The 18,980-nt window shown below is 39.9% G+C and overlaps 1 protein-coding gene across 2 annotated transcripts in view; it reads right to left on the bottom strand.

Annotated features, from left to right (window-relative positions):
- The window catches only part of Ralgapa2 (Ral GTPase activating protein catalytic subunit alpha 2), a 267,925-nt gene that overhangs the window by 209,761 nt on the left and 39,184 nt on the right, over positions 1 to 18,980 (bottom strand). For both annotated transcript variants that reach the window (XM_029473906.2, XM_029473907.2), the window contains exons 4-6: positions 6,866 to 6,923; positions 1,717 to 1,760; positions 44 to 221 (exon numbers count right to left, since the gene is read on the bottom strand). In XM_029473906.2, coding sequence (XP_029329766.1) covers positions 44 to 221; positions 1,717 to 1,760; positions 6,866 to 6,923 — 280 coding nt within the window. The remainder of the gene's footprint in view (positions 1 to 43; positions 222 to 1,716; positions 1,761 to 6,865; positions 6,924 to 18,980) is intronic.

Here is an 18,980-nt window from a genome sequence, read left to right as displayed (position 1 = left end):
AGAGGAGTCATTTCAGCATGTCACACCTGCTAATGCTGCTTACCATCAACTACACTAGGGCTAGGGTTGATGAGTGTCTCCAGTGTGCAGGGACCCCTGGATGACAAGACCGCTGGGAAACCAGGCACTAGGCAAGCGAAAATCAGCACCTGCTCTTCTGCACAGTTTGTCTGAAGTGCTTGAAGCCACAAAAGAAATAGTCTGATTCCTTCACATCTTATCTAAAAACAGAATTAAAAGCAACAAAAAAACAAACATTTAACAAAGATTTGAAGAAATGTTTTGCAATGTAGCATCAGTCTTAAGAAAAAAGAAAATGTAGAGAGAGAATGAATGAATATGTGTCAGGAATGGTGGTATAACACTTATAATCCCAGTACCTGGGAGTCTGAAAAAGGAAAATCTCAATTTAGAGATCAGCAAAAAGAGAGAAAAGGAGGGAAAAGAGGAGGGGGAGGAAGAGGGGGAGGAGGAGGGGGAGGAGAAAGAGGAAGAGGGAGAGGGAGTAGGAGGAGAAAGAAGGAGAAAGAGGAAGGGGAAAAAGAAGAAAGAAGGAGGAGAAGGAGAAAAGAGAGAGAAGGGACAGAAAGGAAGGGAGGGAAAGGGGGATAAAGTTATCATTAAATTACACAGGCTCTTCCCTCAGTGACAAGAGAGGATGCAATACATACAGCACAAAGGTTAAAAGCTTAGGTGCTGGAGAAGGCAACCTGGCTTCAAATTCATACTCTACTACTTTCTGGCTGTGATACATGGAAAAATCCTTTTCTTAGTCACCCCATCTGTGAAGCAGCAGGACTGAGTGAGCTAACATGCACATAAAGACACATAAAGGCACACAAGGCAGTGTCTGGCTCCCATTATTAATAGTATTTCATTCTGTAAGGCAACAGCTCCCCATCATCAGTGCTCAACTGTCCATGGAGCAATGGCAGAGACACCCTCCTTCCACATTTCCACTATGTGAGAACAGAGCAGAATTTCAGCCATCTTAACACAATGTTCTTTGGCGCTAAATGAGACTCTGAAGACCGGGCTGAGTGACATGGGGCTGCTTTCCTTGCCTTGTGTCTATACTCAGCTGCTTCCTGCACCATTACCATGATCTGAATGGCAAGCAGCACCCAATAGAAAATGAGCAGCATACCCCTTTTTATTCTACACTCACTTCCATCTCTTCCTTAGTTCAAAACCACACATTGCTCCTTTTCTGTATTCCTAAATGACGAAAACAAAGGCAATAAAAGAAGATACATAAGTAAACAAGAATGAAAAGTGTGGGGCTGGAGAGATAGCTCTGTGGTTAAGAGCACTGATTGCCCTTCCAGAGGTCCTGAGTTCAATTCCCAGCAACCACATAGTGGCTCACAACCATCTATAATGGGATCTGATGCCCTCTTCTGGTGTGTCTGAACACAGCAACAGTGTACTCACATATATATGAAACAAATAAATCTTTTTTTAAAAAATGAAAAATGTGTTCTCAAATGCAAATGAAACATGCTGGAGGAGTTCTCATGGTCTTTCATCACAACCGTCCATAACGCAAGCTGCAGAGGATCCAACGCCCTCTTCTGATCTCTGCTGACACTAGGCACACATGTGATGCATATACATACATACATGCAAGCAAAACTCTCATACACATATAACAAAGTAAATAAATCTAAAATAATTTAGAAAAATATTCCAGTATACTTTCATAAAAAGGATTACCTTAATAGAATTTCCAGTGTGTAAAAGCTTCTTTAAAGTTGAGCCTAGAAGTTTAAAACAATTGATTAGAAATAGAGTATACAAACAAATATTTAAATCATATAAGGGGATATTAAATATCTATATTTATTTTATTCTATTTTTATTTATGTGTGTATATGTGATATATGTATGCATTCATATACATGTATGTATGCATGAACACTGTGGGTCCAGTTACCCTCAGAGCCAGAAAAGGGCACTGGAACTGGAGTTACAGCCAGTTGGCTGCTGAGGGAGGGAGAGTCAGTTTTCTTCAGAGACTAGGGCCCAAGAGCCTACACATCCTCCAGTGTATGGTCTACACCTACACACTTACAGGAAGCAGTAAAAGGATTCGGTTTTCTGTTTTTTGTTTTTTAAGAAAGAGAGACAAGCCGGGCGGTGGTGGCACATGCCTTTAATCCCAGCACTCGGGAGGCAGAGACAGGCGGATTTCTGAGTTCAAGGCCAGCCTGGTCTACAAAGTGAGTTCCAGGACAGCCAGGACTATACAGAAAAACCCCCTGTCTCGAAAAAACAAAACAAAACAAAACAAAACAAAACAGAAAGAGAAAGACATGTAGCTTGAAGGAGAAAGTGGTGGGACAGGTAAGGGAGAACTGAAGGAATGGAATGGGGAGTAGATGTGATCCAATACATTATAGGTATTCTATGAATATTAAATAAAATATCTTAAAGACTCCTAAATGACACTAAAAAGTATAACCCATAAAGATTGATAAATTGAATATCTTCAAATTAAAAACATTATTCTTCAAAATTATAGTAAATTATAGAGAAAATATTTCAAGGAATATATCTGATAAGACTTGTACCAAAAATTATCAGATTCTCCAAAATCATAAATAAATAAATAAACCAATGTTAACTTTTAAATGGTTAATCTTTATATATATATGTTACTGAAGATACACAGAAATCACATGAAAAGTTCAAGACCTGAGTTAATGAGATAGCACAACCAGCTGGGTGGTGTTAGTGCACACCTTTAGTCCCAGCACTCGGGAGGCAAAGGCAAGTGGATCTCTATGAGTTTAAGGCCAGCCTGGGTGAGTTCCAGGACTGCTAGGGCTACACTCAAAGAAACCCTGTTCCAGAAAAAGAGAAAGAGAGAGGAGAAGACAATTATCAACAAACTAAACTGTGACTATAATAACTGCTGTTAACTGAACTGTGAAATTGCTTTGGACATAAAATGATATGGCCACTCTATAAAGAGTTTACCAGTTAAGTATACTCTACAAGAGATAGGAAAGCTTATGTCCACATAAAGACCTGTACATAATGTCTAACAGTAGTAGGTTTATGATAATAGCCAAATATGAAAATCAACTGAATACTATCAGCAAGAGAAAAAAAAAAATCAACAGATGATGGCAAAGCCATACAATGGAATACAGTTCTACTAAGAAATAAAAAGAATGAACTATTAGAACATACCACATAGATGAATTTCATAATTGTTATAGCATTAAAGATGCTGTGCTGGCTAGTTCTATGTCATCTTGATACAAGCTATTGGCATCTGAAAGAAAGGAACCTAAACTGAGAAAATGCCTCCATAACCTCAGACCATAGACAAGTCTATAGAGGATTTTTTAAATTGGTGATAGGTGCGGAAGAACTTAGTACATTGTGAGTGCTAGTACCCTGGGCTAGTGTGTTCTGGGTTCTATAAGAAAGAAGGCTGAGCAAGCCATGAGGGCCAAACAAGAAAGCATCAGCTCCTGCCTCCAGGCTCCTCCCAGTTTGAGTTCCTGCCTTGGTTTCCCTCAGGGGACTATATAAGTCTACTGAATCAGGGTATGTAAGTCAAATAAACCCTTCCCCCCACCCCAAGTTGGTTTTGGTCACAATGTTTCATGACAGCAATAGTAACCCTACCCAAGGTAGACACCAAACAAACAAAAAAGAAAAATGCTATATGATTCTATCTAAACAAGACTCTAGAAAATGTAAAGGCAGACTAGTTTCTTTTAATTTGAAGAAACACAACTTATCAATTTTTTTTCTTTTATGGATTTTACTTTCAGTGTCATATCTAGTGAATCTTGTGAAAGTATATTAGTGATTGGGGCTGGGGTAGGGAAGAAAAGAACAAAGGGATTACTAAGAAGAATGAGGAAGTTTTGAGGGTGATGCTGCATTAATCTATCTATCTATCTATCCATCTATCTATCTTCCATCCCCTCCCCAATAAACCTGTTTTCTAGAACAATAAAATAAAAATCAGATCAGGAGGCCTAGATGTAACTAGTAAGAGACTAGAAGGATGGAGACTTGTAATCCGACAGACATCCATATGATAACAAAGGGCAGGAAGCCCCTTGAGCATGGAGAAGAGGAACAATGGGCTTATGGGTAACAAGAAGGATCAGTAGAGGACAAAGCCACAAAAAAAGGAGATGAGACAATGTAGCACCAAGCTGACACAGTCTAAGGAGAGGGATGCCAAACCATTCTGGAAGTAGCACTAAATAAAAGAGGCCATGACCTTCTGTGTTCCTGAGGAACAACACAAAAGGCTTGAGTCTCTAAGAAAAGCAAGGTTTCCATGACCAAGGAGGTGAAAGAAAGGCCAAGTGGTGGGGCAGCTAGCAGCTTAGCCAAGAGAACTGGCTCCAAGCTCAAAGGAGCATTAGTTCCAGCCACTCCTTCCTAAGCTGAGACATGAACCTGGCCCTCTGGTGAGCTCATCCTGGCCGAGGCACTTGGGAGAGAGTCCTAGTGTCAAGTGTACAGGAGGCCCAGCCCTGAGGGATGAGTGGGAAGTGGGATGGACAGCTGCAAGGGGATCAGGGAAGGTCCTCAACTCAAGCTGCTCAGAGGTAGGACCAGTGGAGTAAGAACTGTGAGGGAAGGCTTGTTATGTTCATATGTCCCACAATGGGGGACACACTGGGTAGCCCGAGTATAAAACCAGGGACAGGGCTGAAAAGTCAAAAATTGTATTTCACTTTACTTATGCACTTGGTTTTTATACTGTGGAATAAAAACTGGTTGAATAAATTAGACTTAGTAATTAATGACATATAAAATGCATAACCAAATACTGCATGGTATTGAGTATTTTTCACTGAGTCCTATCCCTTTAAACCAAAAGATCGCTTATCTTGATTAGATGTTACCAAAATGGGTAAAGAGCAAATCATGTCAGCAACTTTAACTCATTTTCATGACATTAAACAACATTAAAGAATACTATGTACTCTGCACATAGGAGTTGTTAAATTTCACAGCACAATGCTACTTAATCTGCAGAGTTCTAGGATATTGATTCACACTGAGGTGAGCCCCCTAATCTTCAGACAGCCTGAAGTGCTATCTGAAGAAAACAGTGTGGGTTCCGGATAAATGCTGTAAGCCAAATTAGAAGCCATTCTACCTGCATAGCCAAGAATGCTACCCACTCACTTCTCATTCCCACACACAGAACCTCACAAATCCCAGCCTCGTTAGCTGACACTCTGCAGTTTTAAAATGTTTACCTTACTTTAAATACATAATCGCAAAGCTCCAATTAAGCAGAAATGCTAGGGCAAACTTGCTCAGATTTAAAGGAAAACTTTGCTTATTTGAAAGATTTAAAGATTAGCATGATCTCTTAAATAATGATACAGTCATTGGATTTCATAGGTATACACAATATACATACTTTACCTTCTTTAAATTTAAATTTGTAACACAAAACTTGAATTCAATTTTTTATAAGAGTTTATTACCTGTTCTCACAGGAACAATCCTAAATTGAATTTAGAACTCTGAATTCTGGAATCCTTTTTTCAAGCTCTTGATTTAGCACATGATGATGCTCTCCCAACCAAGAAGCCCTGTTTACCTTTCAAGGCTCAGGTGGAACTGACTTCTCTTTAAGATCCTTCAACTCTCCTAGGCAGAATTATTCAACCTTTCTTCTCCCTTCCCACTATATTCCCCTCACAGCAACAATTACACTGTAATTACTTTTCTCATTTACCTACCCAAGGGGCAAGAGACCATTCCAAAGCAAGAATGGTGACATGTTCTTCTTTTTGTCCCAAAGGTTTCTCTCTCCCTCAATAAACATTGGAATGTGTGAATATTCAAATAAAGATTCTATTCCAAGGTTCACACTCTCCTCCAATGTAGCCATCTGATACAAAAGAAAAAATGTATCAACTGGCAAACTCTTATAGGTAAAAGGACTGAAGCAGGAACTCTTTAGAAGGCATGCAGAACTATACCCTAGAATGCCCCAGTTAGGCTGGGCATTTTAAATGCACTGTCATGTGTAAAGAGCTGAGCAGAAGAGATAACACTGACACTTGCTTTGTTTCAAGTTCCCTTCTGGGTGGCACACCTTATAGTATCCAAATAGGGCAATTTTGAATAATAATGCAGACTTGAAGTACAAGCTTTTTGTAAAAAATAATGTATGATTGTTTAAGAAAATAGATCAGTGCTTCTTAACTTGATGTGCACAGGAATCCTTCTGTGTCCCTTGTTAAGAGACCACCATATTCAGAAAGTCAGACTGGGACCTAAAAGTGTGCATCTTTAACACAATCCTGGGAAGCCCATGGACTAGAATGCAATGGGAACATTTAAAATAAGAGATTTAACTTTTTGAAATGTATACACTGAGAACTGAATACATATATACAATCTCTTTTCATCATACCCATTTCCCACTCCCTACTCTGACTCCTGTTGCCCCCCCAATAGAGCCCCCTCCCAACTTTATGTCCTCTGCCCTTTCTTTAGCCCTTCTTCCATCCACTCCAGGATACTAACAGGCTTGATCTGTGTGGGTCTTGTGCAAGCAAGAACACGAGAACAACAGCCCTCCTCATCCTCTGACTCTGACCGTCCTTCCCTCCCCCTCCTAAGACAGTTCCTGAGCCTTGGTGGAGGAGACATGACCATTTCGGGTCCACAGTCACTTATTCTCTAACCAGTTATGGTGATAAGCTTACTTTCCTACAAAGTTCAAGTTGGACTTGATTTAAATTACAAAGCCTTCATTTCTTTCTATAAGCTATCTTGGGAATATTAACTACATAAAGCAGTGTGAAACCTCAATTGGTAGAAATCTATATCACTAATACATTATTGGCTTTCATCTTACCTATACTCTGGTAATGCCATCGAAAGAAAATTCGTTCAGGTAGAAACTGCAGTATTTTCTACAAAATAAGAAAAGACAAAAAGAAACAAAAGCAACAAATGAAATATATGTTTTAGATAGGCCCATGTTTCTCATGTTTCTCACCTCACCTCCCCCCAACTTACAAACAAATAAATGTAAATATATGAATCTCATAAAAGCAATGCCTACAAGTAGGTCTTAAGTTGTACTTAGGAAAGCACCCATTAGTGGGTAATGAACAAATTTCTGAAACTCAAGAATACTGGGCTAATAAAAGTTGGCCTTACTAGCAAACGCTGGCTGGAGAGTCAGCTTCTTCAGGAATGTGTCCCTATGCTCCAACTGATGGTCCTATGCCCATACACATATAAAGAGCACGGAATGATTCATGAGTTTAGAAACATGAAGCTGGGTGGGGAAAGTGTATGGGAAGGGAGAAGAAAGGAACTAGAGGAGGGGGGTGAAAGGGACTGGACTTGAACAAATGCATTATATTCATGTATAAAATTCTAAAACAATTTTTAAAGATTTTATTAGGTTTGCATAGAAAAAATTTCAAAAGGTCCATGAGATTAACACACACACCCTAGAGCACATTCTGGTAAATTATACTTGGATTCCTTTTATTTTTAATATAACTACTTAAAATATTTACTATATTTTTGTTGGGGGGGTAGGTTAGAGGACAACTTGAGGGAGGCGGCTTTCTCTTTACACTGTAGGTAACAGGGACTGAGTGGCAGCAAGCACCTTTGCCCACAAAGCCACTTCACTATCCCAGCAACCACCTCTCTTTAAAAAGTAAAAGGAAAAATGCAAATGACCAAAATATATCTTGTGGCATTAAAAGTGCATTACATTATCATTGTGAGATGAAAATTCCTATTCTTGCATCCTGTAGATGCATGTGTCTATAATCCCAGCAATCCTACAGGGATACAAGAGGCAGAGACAGGAGAATCTCTGGAAATTAGTCTGCTATAAGCAGTGGTGAGCAAGAGATCCTGCCTCAAAGTAGGTGAAAAGCAAGAACCAAAAGAACAGTCCTCTGACCTCACAGAGCACACTACAGTCACACACCTAAGTATGCACAAATGAACATACACACACACACACACACACACACACACACACATGCAAATCATACACAGACACATAAATGTTCTGTTTTGTTTTCCTTTTTGAGACAGCATCTCTCTGTATAGCCCTAGCTATCTTAGAACCCATGTAGATCGGGCTGACCTTGAACTCACAGAGATCCACCTGCCACTGCCTCCTGAGTGTGGATTAAAGGCATTGGCCATCATGCACAACCTCAAAAAATATTTGCTTTTAAAAAGGCATCAGAAGACGTGGAGTTCAGTTCTTTCCATTGATCCACATCCATTTTGTTTATGTACAGACTGTGGTGTCTAGGGCCCCAAATGAGACCCTCACAGTTACTATTCAAATGTGCTAACACTGAGCCACATCCCATCCCTAAAACGTCAGTTCTCTATAAGCCAGCTTCTTAAACTGAAGGCTACAACTCCAAATAGGATCACCTAACAGTATAGGAATCACAAAAAAGTTGGCAAGAGCACAAGGTTTCTGAACATGCAATAACCAACACTTAATTCAAAATCAAACATGTAATGAATCCTCGGTGTTGCTGGCAGTGGCTGAGTGTGCTGCACCACACAACTTTGCTGCAGCCTTGGCTCCAAACACAGCACACACCTTGCATGCAATGCCAGCAAACGCTACCTGAAACACCACAGCTCAGGTCTGAAACTATTATACGTTTATGAATTGTACTGTGTTTAACAAGTGCACACAGTTTTCTGCTCATATAAAATCGTAATGGTTTAATTACAGGCTAGAAAGATTTTCACTAGTTTCCTATAGATGCCTCAGAACATAATAATTACATATATCTTTGGTTTAATGTACTTAATTCTTAACACTATTGGTTGAGTTGGTAATGGGATGATCATCAAATGAATTTTGGCACCAGATTGGGACAGGATTCAGAAATCTAGCAAGTTTTGAAATGCGCTTTCTTTTCTCTTTCCTTTTTTTCTGCCACTTTAAACTATGTATTTGTGCAGTGTCATTCTCAGCACTGACAATCACAAAATAAAAACACTGATCAACTTCGAAAAGCTCTGAAGACACACTACATCTTACTTCAAATATGCAGCAAAGATCTGATTCTTAAGTTAAAAATAAATAAGCAAATCTTTCTCATTAGTACACAAATTTGATTTCATCTTTAATAAGTGGTAAAGTTATATGTATACCAAAGTATTACTTTATACTTCTTTGAGATTTATTAACAATAACTGTTTGGGATATATATTTCATACCTATATACCTGGGGCAGATAAAGTTTCTCTGACAAGGGAGGGGGGTCATAAGTAGAAAAATTTAGGAAGTCCTGCTCTACATGATGACAATAAGAGCTCACATGAGCCTTGTCCTACAAAAAGGATATAATTTTTAATACCCCTCTTCCTACCCACACCGCCACTGTGGCTGTAGAATACAATACATGGGAGGCAAGAGCCCACAGAAGTAAGTAAGGCCAGCCAGCTGGAGAGTAGCACCAGCACCTCAGCATCTGAACTAGAAATGAGAGACTCCACACCAAGGCTGCTGCCAGAGCAAACAACTCAAGAGCCACCTATAACCACATCAGGGCCCAGGCCACTGTCTTTGGTGACAAATGAACAGTCATCTTCACAAGACAAAAATCTTTGGAAAATAGACTACAATGGGGTTACAGGAAACAGCTGAGAGAAGGGAAGGAATGGGAGGGAAACTGGATGAGCAGGGGAGCCCTACCAGCTGAGGGAACTCTGGAGCACAGTCTCAGGCAGCTGGAAGTGAGGTGCTACCCTCCAGGCCCATGGAGAAAAGAGCATGCCACAGGAAGGCTGAAGGCACTAAGACCCAGATCCATGCCTCTCTCGCAGTAGGTGGCAAACTGAAAGGGAATTTGAGCAACACATCTTTGTTGTGTGCCACAGTAATGTTTAAATTATTAATTAGCTTATTCTCATCAGATTGAAAGGCTGGAACCCTAAGAGAAGTGTATCCCACTTCAGGAGCCCAGATGCTCCCCCAGCTGTTTCCAATTCAGTCAGAAGTGGCTTCACGTGGATGCACCTCCCTCTGAAGTCCTCCTATGGTTCGCTGCCTACTTCCTGACAGTTCTGTTTGCCTGAGCAAAGAGCTCACCTTCTTCTGTATTCTCCTTCAAGGGAAGTTCCTAGCTACAAAGTAGGACCACTTCTGGATACCACTCTTCAAGAAGGTGCTAAGTGTATTAAAGACTCAGGGTGAGCCAGGAAGTAGTGGTGAATGCCTTTATTCCTAGCACAGGGGAGGCAGAGACAGGTGGATCTCTCTGAGTTTGAGGTTAGCCTGGTCTTCAGAACATGTTCCAGGACAGTAAGCGCTGTACAGAAAAACCCTGTCTTGAAAAGCCAAAAAAAGAAAAAAAGAAAAAAAAAAAAAAAGATTCAGGGTGGATTTTGACTTGATGTGTCATGCCCACTGGTTTTCAGATTTTTAACTTTTCATGGAAACCAAACTACTTTTCAGTCTCCAAAATACATATTAATATTCCTCCGTTGTTTTTTTATTAGTATATGGCAATGAAAAGTACCTTTTAATATAAGAAAACAGAAAAAGCATCAAACAGATATGCGTAAAGATGTTTCCATATTGTCCAAGTCTCCCACAAAATCATCTCCAACTCATGTCAGGTCAGGGCAGGGCAGGCCTTACTACTTCTCGTAAGTACTCAGATTTATGGAATGGGTCTACATTAAGGAGATTAAGAAATAAACTCCAAGTTGGGCGTGGTGGTGCACGCCTTTAATCCCAGCACTTGGGAGGCAGGCGGATTTCTGAGTTCGAGGCCAGCCTGGTCTACAAAGTGAGTTCCAGGACAGCCAGGGCTACACAGAGAAACCCTGTCTCGAAAAACAAAACAAAGCAAAACAAAACAAAAAGAAAGAAACTCCAAGGTTTAGATATGAAACATTGAGTCTAATGAATGTAATATTTCCAAAAGGGCCTGTGAGATGGGCTGATAGATAAATTCCTGGCCATCAAGCCTGACAACCTGAGTTCAATTCCCAGGACCTATGACGGAAGTAAGAGTATTAACTTCCAGAAGCTTCCCCTTCACATGCACTCCATGGTACACACACGAGCATGCACGTTCACAAGCAGAGTTTCACACACACACACACACACACACACACACACACACATACACACTAATTTTTAAAAAAGAATATTTCCTAAATGACAGAATTTTATACAACAATTCAGAGACTAAAACAATAGCCATACTAATGCATCTTTGTGGACACTAATATTGTGAGGGGTGCTTTTTATGGATTAAATCCTATGAGGGTCAATAAATAAAGAGCTAAACACAACTACCTAGTCTAAATGCTAAGCCTGGGCCTCAGAAGTCCCAGATGAAGCCTACCTTTGGTGAGGCAAATGCAATCTGGCATTTCTTGTACTGCAGCTGATATTCTAAGCTATACTGCTGTGAATGCCACATAAGCTATTGACATCTTGTTTGTAGTTTCACTGGAGAATAAAATAAAAAAAATTCAAGAAAGCCACACAGTGTGAATAAATATTACTTTTCTGGAAAACACATGACTCTGTTTAATGCTCAGTGCTCAGCTGAATCTATATGGTAATCCATTACAGCACACTCAAAATCGAAATTAGGTCTTACTACCGATCAGCACATCAGGGAATCTGTCATTCTTTTAACTGATTATCTATAGCTACTTTTTCTTCAGAACATACTGCATGACCAGGAATAATATGAAACATAAGCTGGAGTTTATACAAGATGCTACCATGAACTTTAAAACCACCAGTCTTCATTTAATTTAGATGGGAAACTTTTTTTTTCCCCAAACTATTACCAGATGACTGCAGCATGCCCAAGTTGATTCACACTTGATTTCAAGTCTACATGGAAAGCAGGGCAGTGAAGAATGAGGAAGATACTAATGCATACCAGCTAATCTACCTGAAACAATAACCAATTAAACGTGTTCAGTTTGGGAATAGAGAGCCAGGGAGTAACCCTTCCCCAAACCAGCTGTAGGGCATGATGTTGTGTGAACAGAAGATGCTGCCCTGGGAGGAAACAGACTTCATTTAAAAGAACAGACATCCTAGCTCCTTGACCTTGGAAGTAACAAATGTGCAGAAAACTTAGATTGAGAATTGGAAGTCCCTTCAGGAGAGCATTCTGTGGGTGTCTTGACTACACAACTTCTGGGTTCAGAAGGACCCACAGACAGCCTGCACACACTTCCATATCAACCTACAGGACACATTTTTTTCACTACCGTCTGGTGGATTTTTACCAGTTACTAAAAATAACTCAACTCTGATATAAACAGAATATTTTCACTAGCAGTCAATACTTGTTTAGAACCTTTAAATTCAAGTGAGACAGAGCTAAAACAATCAGATAATCTTAAAAATAAAATGAATACATTTTAGCTCAAAAAATGCTTTATTACTTATACCAGAAATCCCTTCTACTACACAATACTACTTAATCTCTCAGCATGCTGTTATGGAATAAGTAAAACACAGTTCTGTATTGTCATATTCCTATTGGTCACTGTAAATACTAAATTCAAATTTCACCTCCTAGAATGCAACTACTTCAAAACAACCTTCCAGCATTCTTCTCAGGTGGACAGGCATAAGGCCCACTCTGCCCTTACAGCTGGATTCCCTGGGAGAAAGGACTTACACTTTAGTGATACATCAAGTATCCTCAACATCAGGACCAGTGCCTAGCACACAATATTTTCTAATAAGCAGTGGCACAAGCAAACAGATCGATAAAAAAATCATGAAAAGAAATCAAAGGAATTCTAGTTTTAGTACACACACACACACACACACACACACACGAGTTTGAGGCCAGCCTGATCTAGAGAGCTCCCGGACAGCCAAGACTACACAGAAAAATCCTGTCAAAAAAAAAAAAAAATGGTAAGGGGAAGGAAAAGAAAAGGAGGAGAAGGTGAAGGGAAGAAAAGGAAAGGAAAGAAGAAAGAAATCAACCAACCAACCAACCAACCAACCATGGCAGGGAAGCACTAAGTGGCAGTGAATAGAACTGAAAATGTAACCGTGTCTCCAAACATTTTACATTTCAATACATGATTAGGTCATTGCTTAAAAGATAATGATTTCTTAGCCCAGGAGAAAACAGACTTAAAATCTCTGAGAAACTTAGACTTAATTTATAATACAAAAAAGGCCGGGTGTGGTGGCTCACACCTTTAACCCCAGCACTTGGGAGGCAGAGGCAATCAGATTTCTGAGTTTGAGGCCAGCCTGGTCTATAGAGTGAGTTCCAGGACAGCCAGGGCTATACAGAGAAACCCCGTCTCGAAAAACAAACAAACAAAAAAACACAAAAAAGACATTTAAAATAAATATGGAACATACTGTTTTTAAAGAGAGACATATCAGACATTCTACATTTTTTTGAATCAACCAAGATACTGAAAACCTGATTATCAATTGTCATGGTTTGAATATGCTTGGCCCAGGGAGTAGCACTATTTGGAGATGTGGCCCTGTTGGAATAGGTGTGTCACTGTGAGTGTGGGCTTTGTCATCCTAGTTGCCTAGAAGTCAGTCTTCTGCTAGCAGCCTTCAGATAAAGATGTAGAACTCTTAGCTCCTCCTGCCTGAACGCTGCCATGTTCCTGCCTTAGTGATAATGGACTGAACCTCTAACCCTGTAAGTCAGCCCCAATTAAATGTTGTCCTTTTAAGAGTGCCTTGGTCATAGTGTCTGTTCACAGCTGTAAACCCTAAGTAGGACATCAATGAAGACCTAAAAAGACAAAGGTATCCTAATGACAAAGGTTTTTGTTTACTTAAGTTAACCCAAAGTAGCAAAAGGGGGGTGGGGGGTGACTTTATTCCATGCAAGTGCCATGCATCTGCAATGATGGTTACACAAAAGAGACAATCCCAAAGAAAAGTTGAAATGTGTCCTCAAAAACAAAGTAAATAAAAAGGAAAATTGAGTTTTAGTGTTTCTGATTTATGTTCTTAAAGATGTAATTTGTAATTTGTGTTATATATTGAAGAGATGATGAAAACTTGGGGAAACTAATGAAGTAGATATGTAATTAGATAACCTTCTGAAATCATAAATATTAACTAATAAGGATGGAAAGCATGGTTAGCACTAAACTAGACTATTACAGATTACCCCATGAGCCAGGACAGTACACATCATGAACTCCCCAGAACCACATAAAAGAACACACACAAGAAATGCCTGGACAAAACACACTTAAAGTTGTAAATTCAATATAAATCTAAAAAGCACTAGGCAAAAACCAAATAGAAAAATGTAGTATATTCCTTAAACAACAGCAACAAGGCTGACCCTGGCCTTTTCATCAGCTGCGGTGAAGTGATCATGAGTCACGGAGTGGATGTCAGGACAGAGAGAAAGTGAGGACAACAGGGACCCAAAGCACACCATGGGCCTATACAGCAATGCATTTCCTGGTGTTTCTGAAGCAAATTACATCTACCTCAGATATACACATTAAAGGGTGGGTGGTAATGGTCTGAAAATTATATAGTCACCTACGTATGCTTTTATATATCTGAAGTTTAAGGAAAGGTGTTTCTGAGCTAGAATTATATCAGCCACATATCTTCCCTTCTTCAACAAAGTACATAACTCACCTTCTAGCAACAAGGATTAATCAAAGTAGTTCCCTAATAAGAATAGAGACATAAAGATCCTGTAGCAGTGAGCTGTATTTACATAACTGGCATTTAATATGTTAATAAAAATAGATTCTCCAAATCATTTAATATAAGAGAAATAGCAACTTAAAATATTATAATAAAATAATGTAGATATAAATTGTTCAAAATGCTGAGAAATAAGAAATGCAAGAGACATGTACTCACAAGAAAATAATAAATTCAATAAATGCATCATTCAGATGGTATAGGTTTAAGTTACCTTTTAATAAACTAATTAATTAATATTCTTGTTAAGTACCCATTCTGTGCCAGGTACCATGAGAAAGACTCAGGTACCATGAGATAGACAAAAGAAGCACTATCTCTGCCTTGACAGCATAATCTAAGGGGAAAAGACAGAAATATCTCTGAACAAAATCCTTAAGAAAACAAAGGGGTGAGCCTACAAGAGAAGGACATTTCAGGAAGATTAAACAGTGTCCACCCCACCCCCAGAAAGCTTTTCTGCTGCTCTGAGGACTTCCAAAGGTTGCCAGTAGGGACAAGAATAAGACAGGAATGAGGAGGCACAGATCAGATGAAGAGGGCCCTTGAGAGAGTGCTGGGAGTGCAACAGCCCTGATGGCAATGGGAACCAGCACTGCATTGCAGGAGAGCACTGGAGAGGTTGAGGGAGAGAGAGCAGAGGCCTGATGCCTATAGACTAGTTAGTAAGATACTCCTCTGCCGGATGGAGCACGAGATGTGCAGAACCACAGACAAAACAGGAAAGCATTCCCATTACACACTAACACGTAAACTTTCAAACATTTGAAGCCTTGGAAGCAAAAACATGATACATTTTATAAGTTTATCTTTTCACTTGCACATCATATTCAGGTCTAACCCTCTCTAAGAAAACACCTGCACTAGGATGTTTCATAGACCCTCAACTTTGTAGCATAAAATTCTGCCATAAGAGGTGAGCTTTTCCCTGAAGAAAGGTCAGCTCTAAGAAGTCTTCTTTGTACACATGAAACTCACATAAAAGGTGTCAGTCACGCCCTTTAGTTAGTCTCCAATTCATGCAAACTTCTGGTTTTGGCTAAAATCTATGTGTCTTTCATCCTCTTCTATTTTGTACTAGCATATCTAATTGGCTCTCCTTTCCATACCGTTCTTTTATTTAAAAAAAAAAATTCACTTTGAGAGAATCTGCATAGGGGAGGAGACAGAAACAGCAAAGCCTGCATGCAATGCTTGGTTGCTGCCACCTCAGAAACTTAAGATTAAATGACACTAGATGTACTACAGACCCGTAGCTACTGTGGGACTGGCCACACTGTCATCAGTAAATGTCCCTGCTCTAAGGATTAGCGGCAGGGAAGGAAGGTTCAAGCCAGCTCCTTCCTTCCTACCCAGTGTCACTTGTACAAACACTAGATGTCGCTCTCTAACAGCTACTGTGTTATAAACCACACAAAACAAGCCAGCGAAACCACACAAAACAGCAAGCATCTGTACAGCTCTCTTCTAAGCGAATATTTTTTAAAAAGAAACCAATTCATACAAACTAGGTCTCTATATTACTGTGAGAACATTGTAAAAGGAGAAGATGTGCTCTGTTCGACCATAACACCGCCTGCTAACTTGCTATTGTGAATGGTCTGCCATTAAGTCTTGATGTGCTCTCTCTTCTATTATCTTGAAAGGATTCGTGTGTGCATTTCCTATCTCTCGTCTACGTGATCTTCTTTGAGGGTGTCAGTTACCACAGGTCAGTTGCTACCACGATGGGGTGGGTAAGGCACCTTGCTAAGGCAGATAATCAATCACAAGAATGTAATTTCAGACTTCCACAAACATCTTGTCTCCAGGTTCCCTTCCTCCAAGGTGAACTGAGTAATTCAGTACACTCTGTTGGGCCAATCCCAAGTTTCTCACCTCTAGATCCCAATTCATAAGAGAGGCTGCAGGCCTGCAGGGTGGCAGTTAACTTATCCACTGAAGACAAATACCTTCACCTCAGACCTTGGTCCTCTAATTCAAACTATTAATATAGCACAATAGAATAAGCAAATTATGTCCAAAATAAGCTAAACATTTATATTTTTTCTATCTTCCAGTTTGTTCAGTTCATAAACAAAAACAGACATCAGAATAACTATGATAAGAGAGAGAGAGAGAGAGACCTGAATCCTATGTTTTAACATGCCCCTTAGTATTTACTGGATTTAGTAAATGCATGCATGCACCAAGAAGAGATTACAGTAATAAAATCAACAATCAAGCTAGGGGTGGTAGTCAAATCCAAAGCAGTGTCAGAGGAATGAAAGCCAGCCTTTGGTTTCACCCTACTTGCAGAGCTCCTAACACAGTGCTGGGACAAGCCATGTGACCGCTTTCAGGAAAGAAGTTGCAAGTCTCTTTTCCTTACTTGGAGAAATCATGAGAAGCTAAACTCATTCTCTCTACAAAGCTCACCTGAGCATTGAGGAAGAAACCCACCATGGAAATCTGCTAAAGTGAGATGTAAAACCTACTGCAGCCCTAGGCTCACCAACGGTCATACAGTAACTCCTGAACACAGCTGTGGGCAAGGCTTCGCAAATGAACGCCCTGGCTCTGATCCAGAATCCCCACAATCTTTGGGGAGGGAGGATAACGTACTTATGCCACCTGAATACTGAGGGAAATGCAGACACCCGTGCCTGTGGTTATTCATACCCTTCATCTGTGTGCCTTTCAAAAAGCCCAAGCATCACCCGTACCCACTGTGCAGCTCACCTGCTGCAATTTACCTCTCACTTCAGTGCTTCCCAGACCACCAAAGAAGGGACAGAGAAGAGACATAATGGCCTATCCTGGAACAAGGAATTCATGTCCTTTAGCTTGGAGGCAGGGGTGAAGGATGAAAGAGTCTATAAGGTGTGGTGGAGAGACACAGGACCAAGTAATTTGATTTACTGCTATATTAATGGCATTTTCATCCCAAAGCATGAATACAAAAGAATGAAATTTGCATGACTTTTCGATTTTATATTTCCAAAATGCTGCTTTGAAGCCATGTTTCCTTGCTCCATGGAAGTCAAGCAATGCTGAGGCCACAGCCATAGCACCTTGGGACAATTAAGAAGCCTAGGAAATCTACTACAGTAAAACCCTAATTCTTGGAAGTCTCCAATCCCATAAGGACAGACCTAGAGTAAAGTGAAAATCTAACCCTGTGTTTAACAAAGAGGAATGACCTTTCAGGTGTAGTAGCCTGGAAACTCCATAGCTTCTCCACTATACATGGTATACATACATAAATAAAATAGGTAATTTTAAAAGGCTAACCAGAGTTCAAACATTTAAAAAAAATTTTAGATACTTCAAACAAAGCTGCAGTTACAGTTTTGAGGGTTAACAGACCTGTGACTCCTAGGCTCACTAGTCCTACCCCCTAATTTCTGAGCCTGGAAGCCAAAGCCAAGAAGGTAGGTACCTCTATCAAAGTCATCAGCTTAATGCTGTCAAAGCCGATCTAGACCAAGACATATCTGAGCCTTGTCTCTTTCATCTAGCTTGTGCTAGGTGGGGGAAAATGCTATTAACACAAAAGTACCAAATAACTACAATGAAGAGAGGTTGAGAATTTAAGAGACTTTAATTCAACAATAAATATTAGCAAGTACAAATCACTTTGGGAAACACAAAGATCTGTAAGTAATGACTGCTAGGCTGAGGAATTTTATGGCCTCATTAAGAGGCTAAGGCATAGCCACATTAAGGAATAACAAACAAGTGGCCACACACTATGGTTTATTACACAAGTTCACTAGAAGAATAAGCATTCCCCATCCCTCATCCCAGCAACACTTACCAGAATTTATTCAGTGAGTTTGAACAGTACAAGAAAGAGTGGTGGTAAGAAAAGGGTTAAAGCCCCTGCAAAGAAAGGCACATGACTTAACAGGCAGAGAAGAAACATGCCTGGCAAAGTGGCCTGGAACTGAGGGAGCTGCTCTCCAGAGGAGGACTCCCCTGGGGAGAGGGAAGGACAGACCAGCTGAGCCTCATTTTACAGACTAGAAAGAGCACATTTGGGTGTCTAGAAGGATAATGGCAAGATTTAAATAGTATAATCTGGGAAATAATTTTGATAAAATTTAGAATAAGGATTCTGAAAATCAAGTGTGTTTATCCATAATTTCAGACTCTGTGATGTGTGTGAGTTTGGCAGGGAGAGTGTGTACAAGTCCAGTGACAGCATACACAGGCATGCACATGAAACCTCTTCTCTGTGTGTTTTAATCAGGTATAGGTGAGTGAAGAAATT

This window comes from Mus caroli, unplaced genomic scaffold (genome assembly GCF_978045245.1).
Source record: "Mus caroli unplaced genomic scaffold, Mus_caroli_1 scaffold_2, whole genome shotgun sequence".
NCBI lineage: Eukaryota > Metazoa > Chordata > Mammalia > Rodentia > Muridae > Mus > Mus caroli.
Note: the sequence above shows the minus strand (reverse complement) of the source record. Positions and strands in the feature narration are given on the sequence as shown.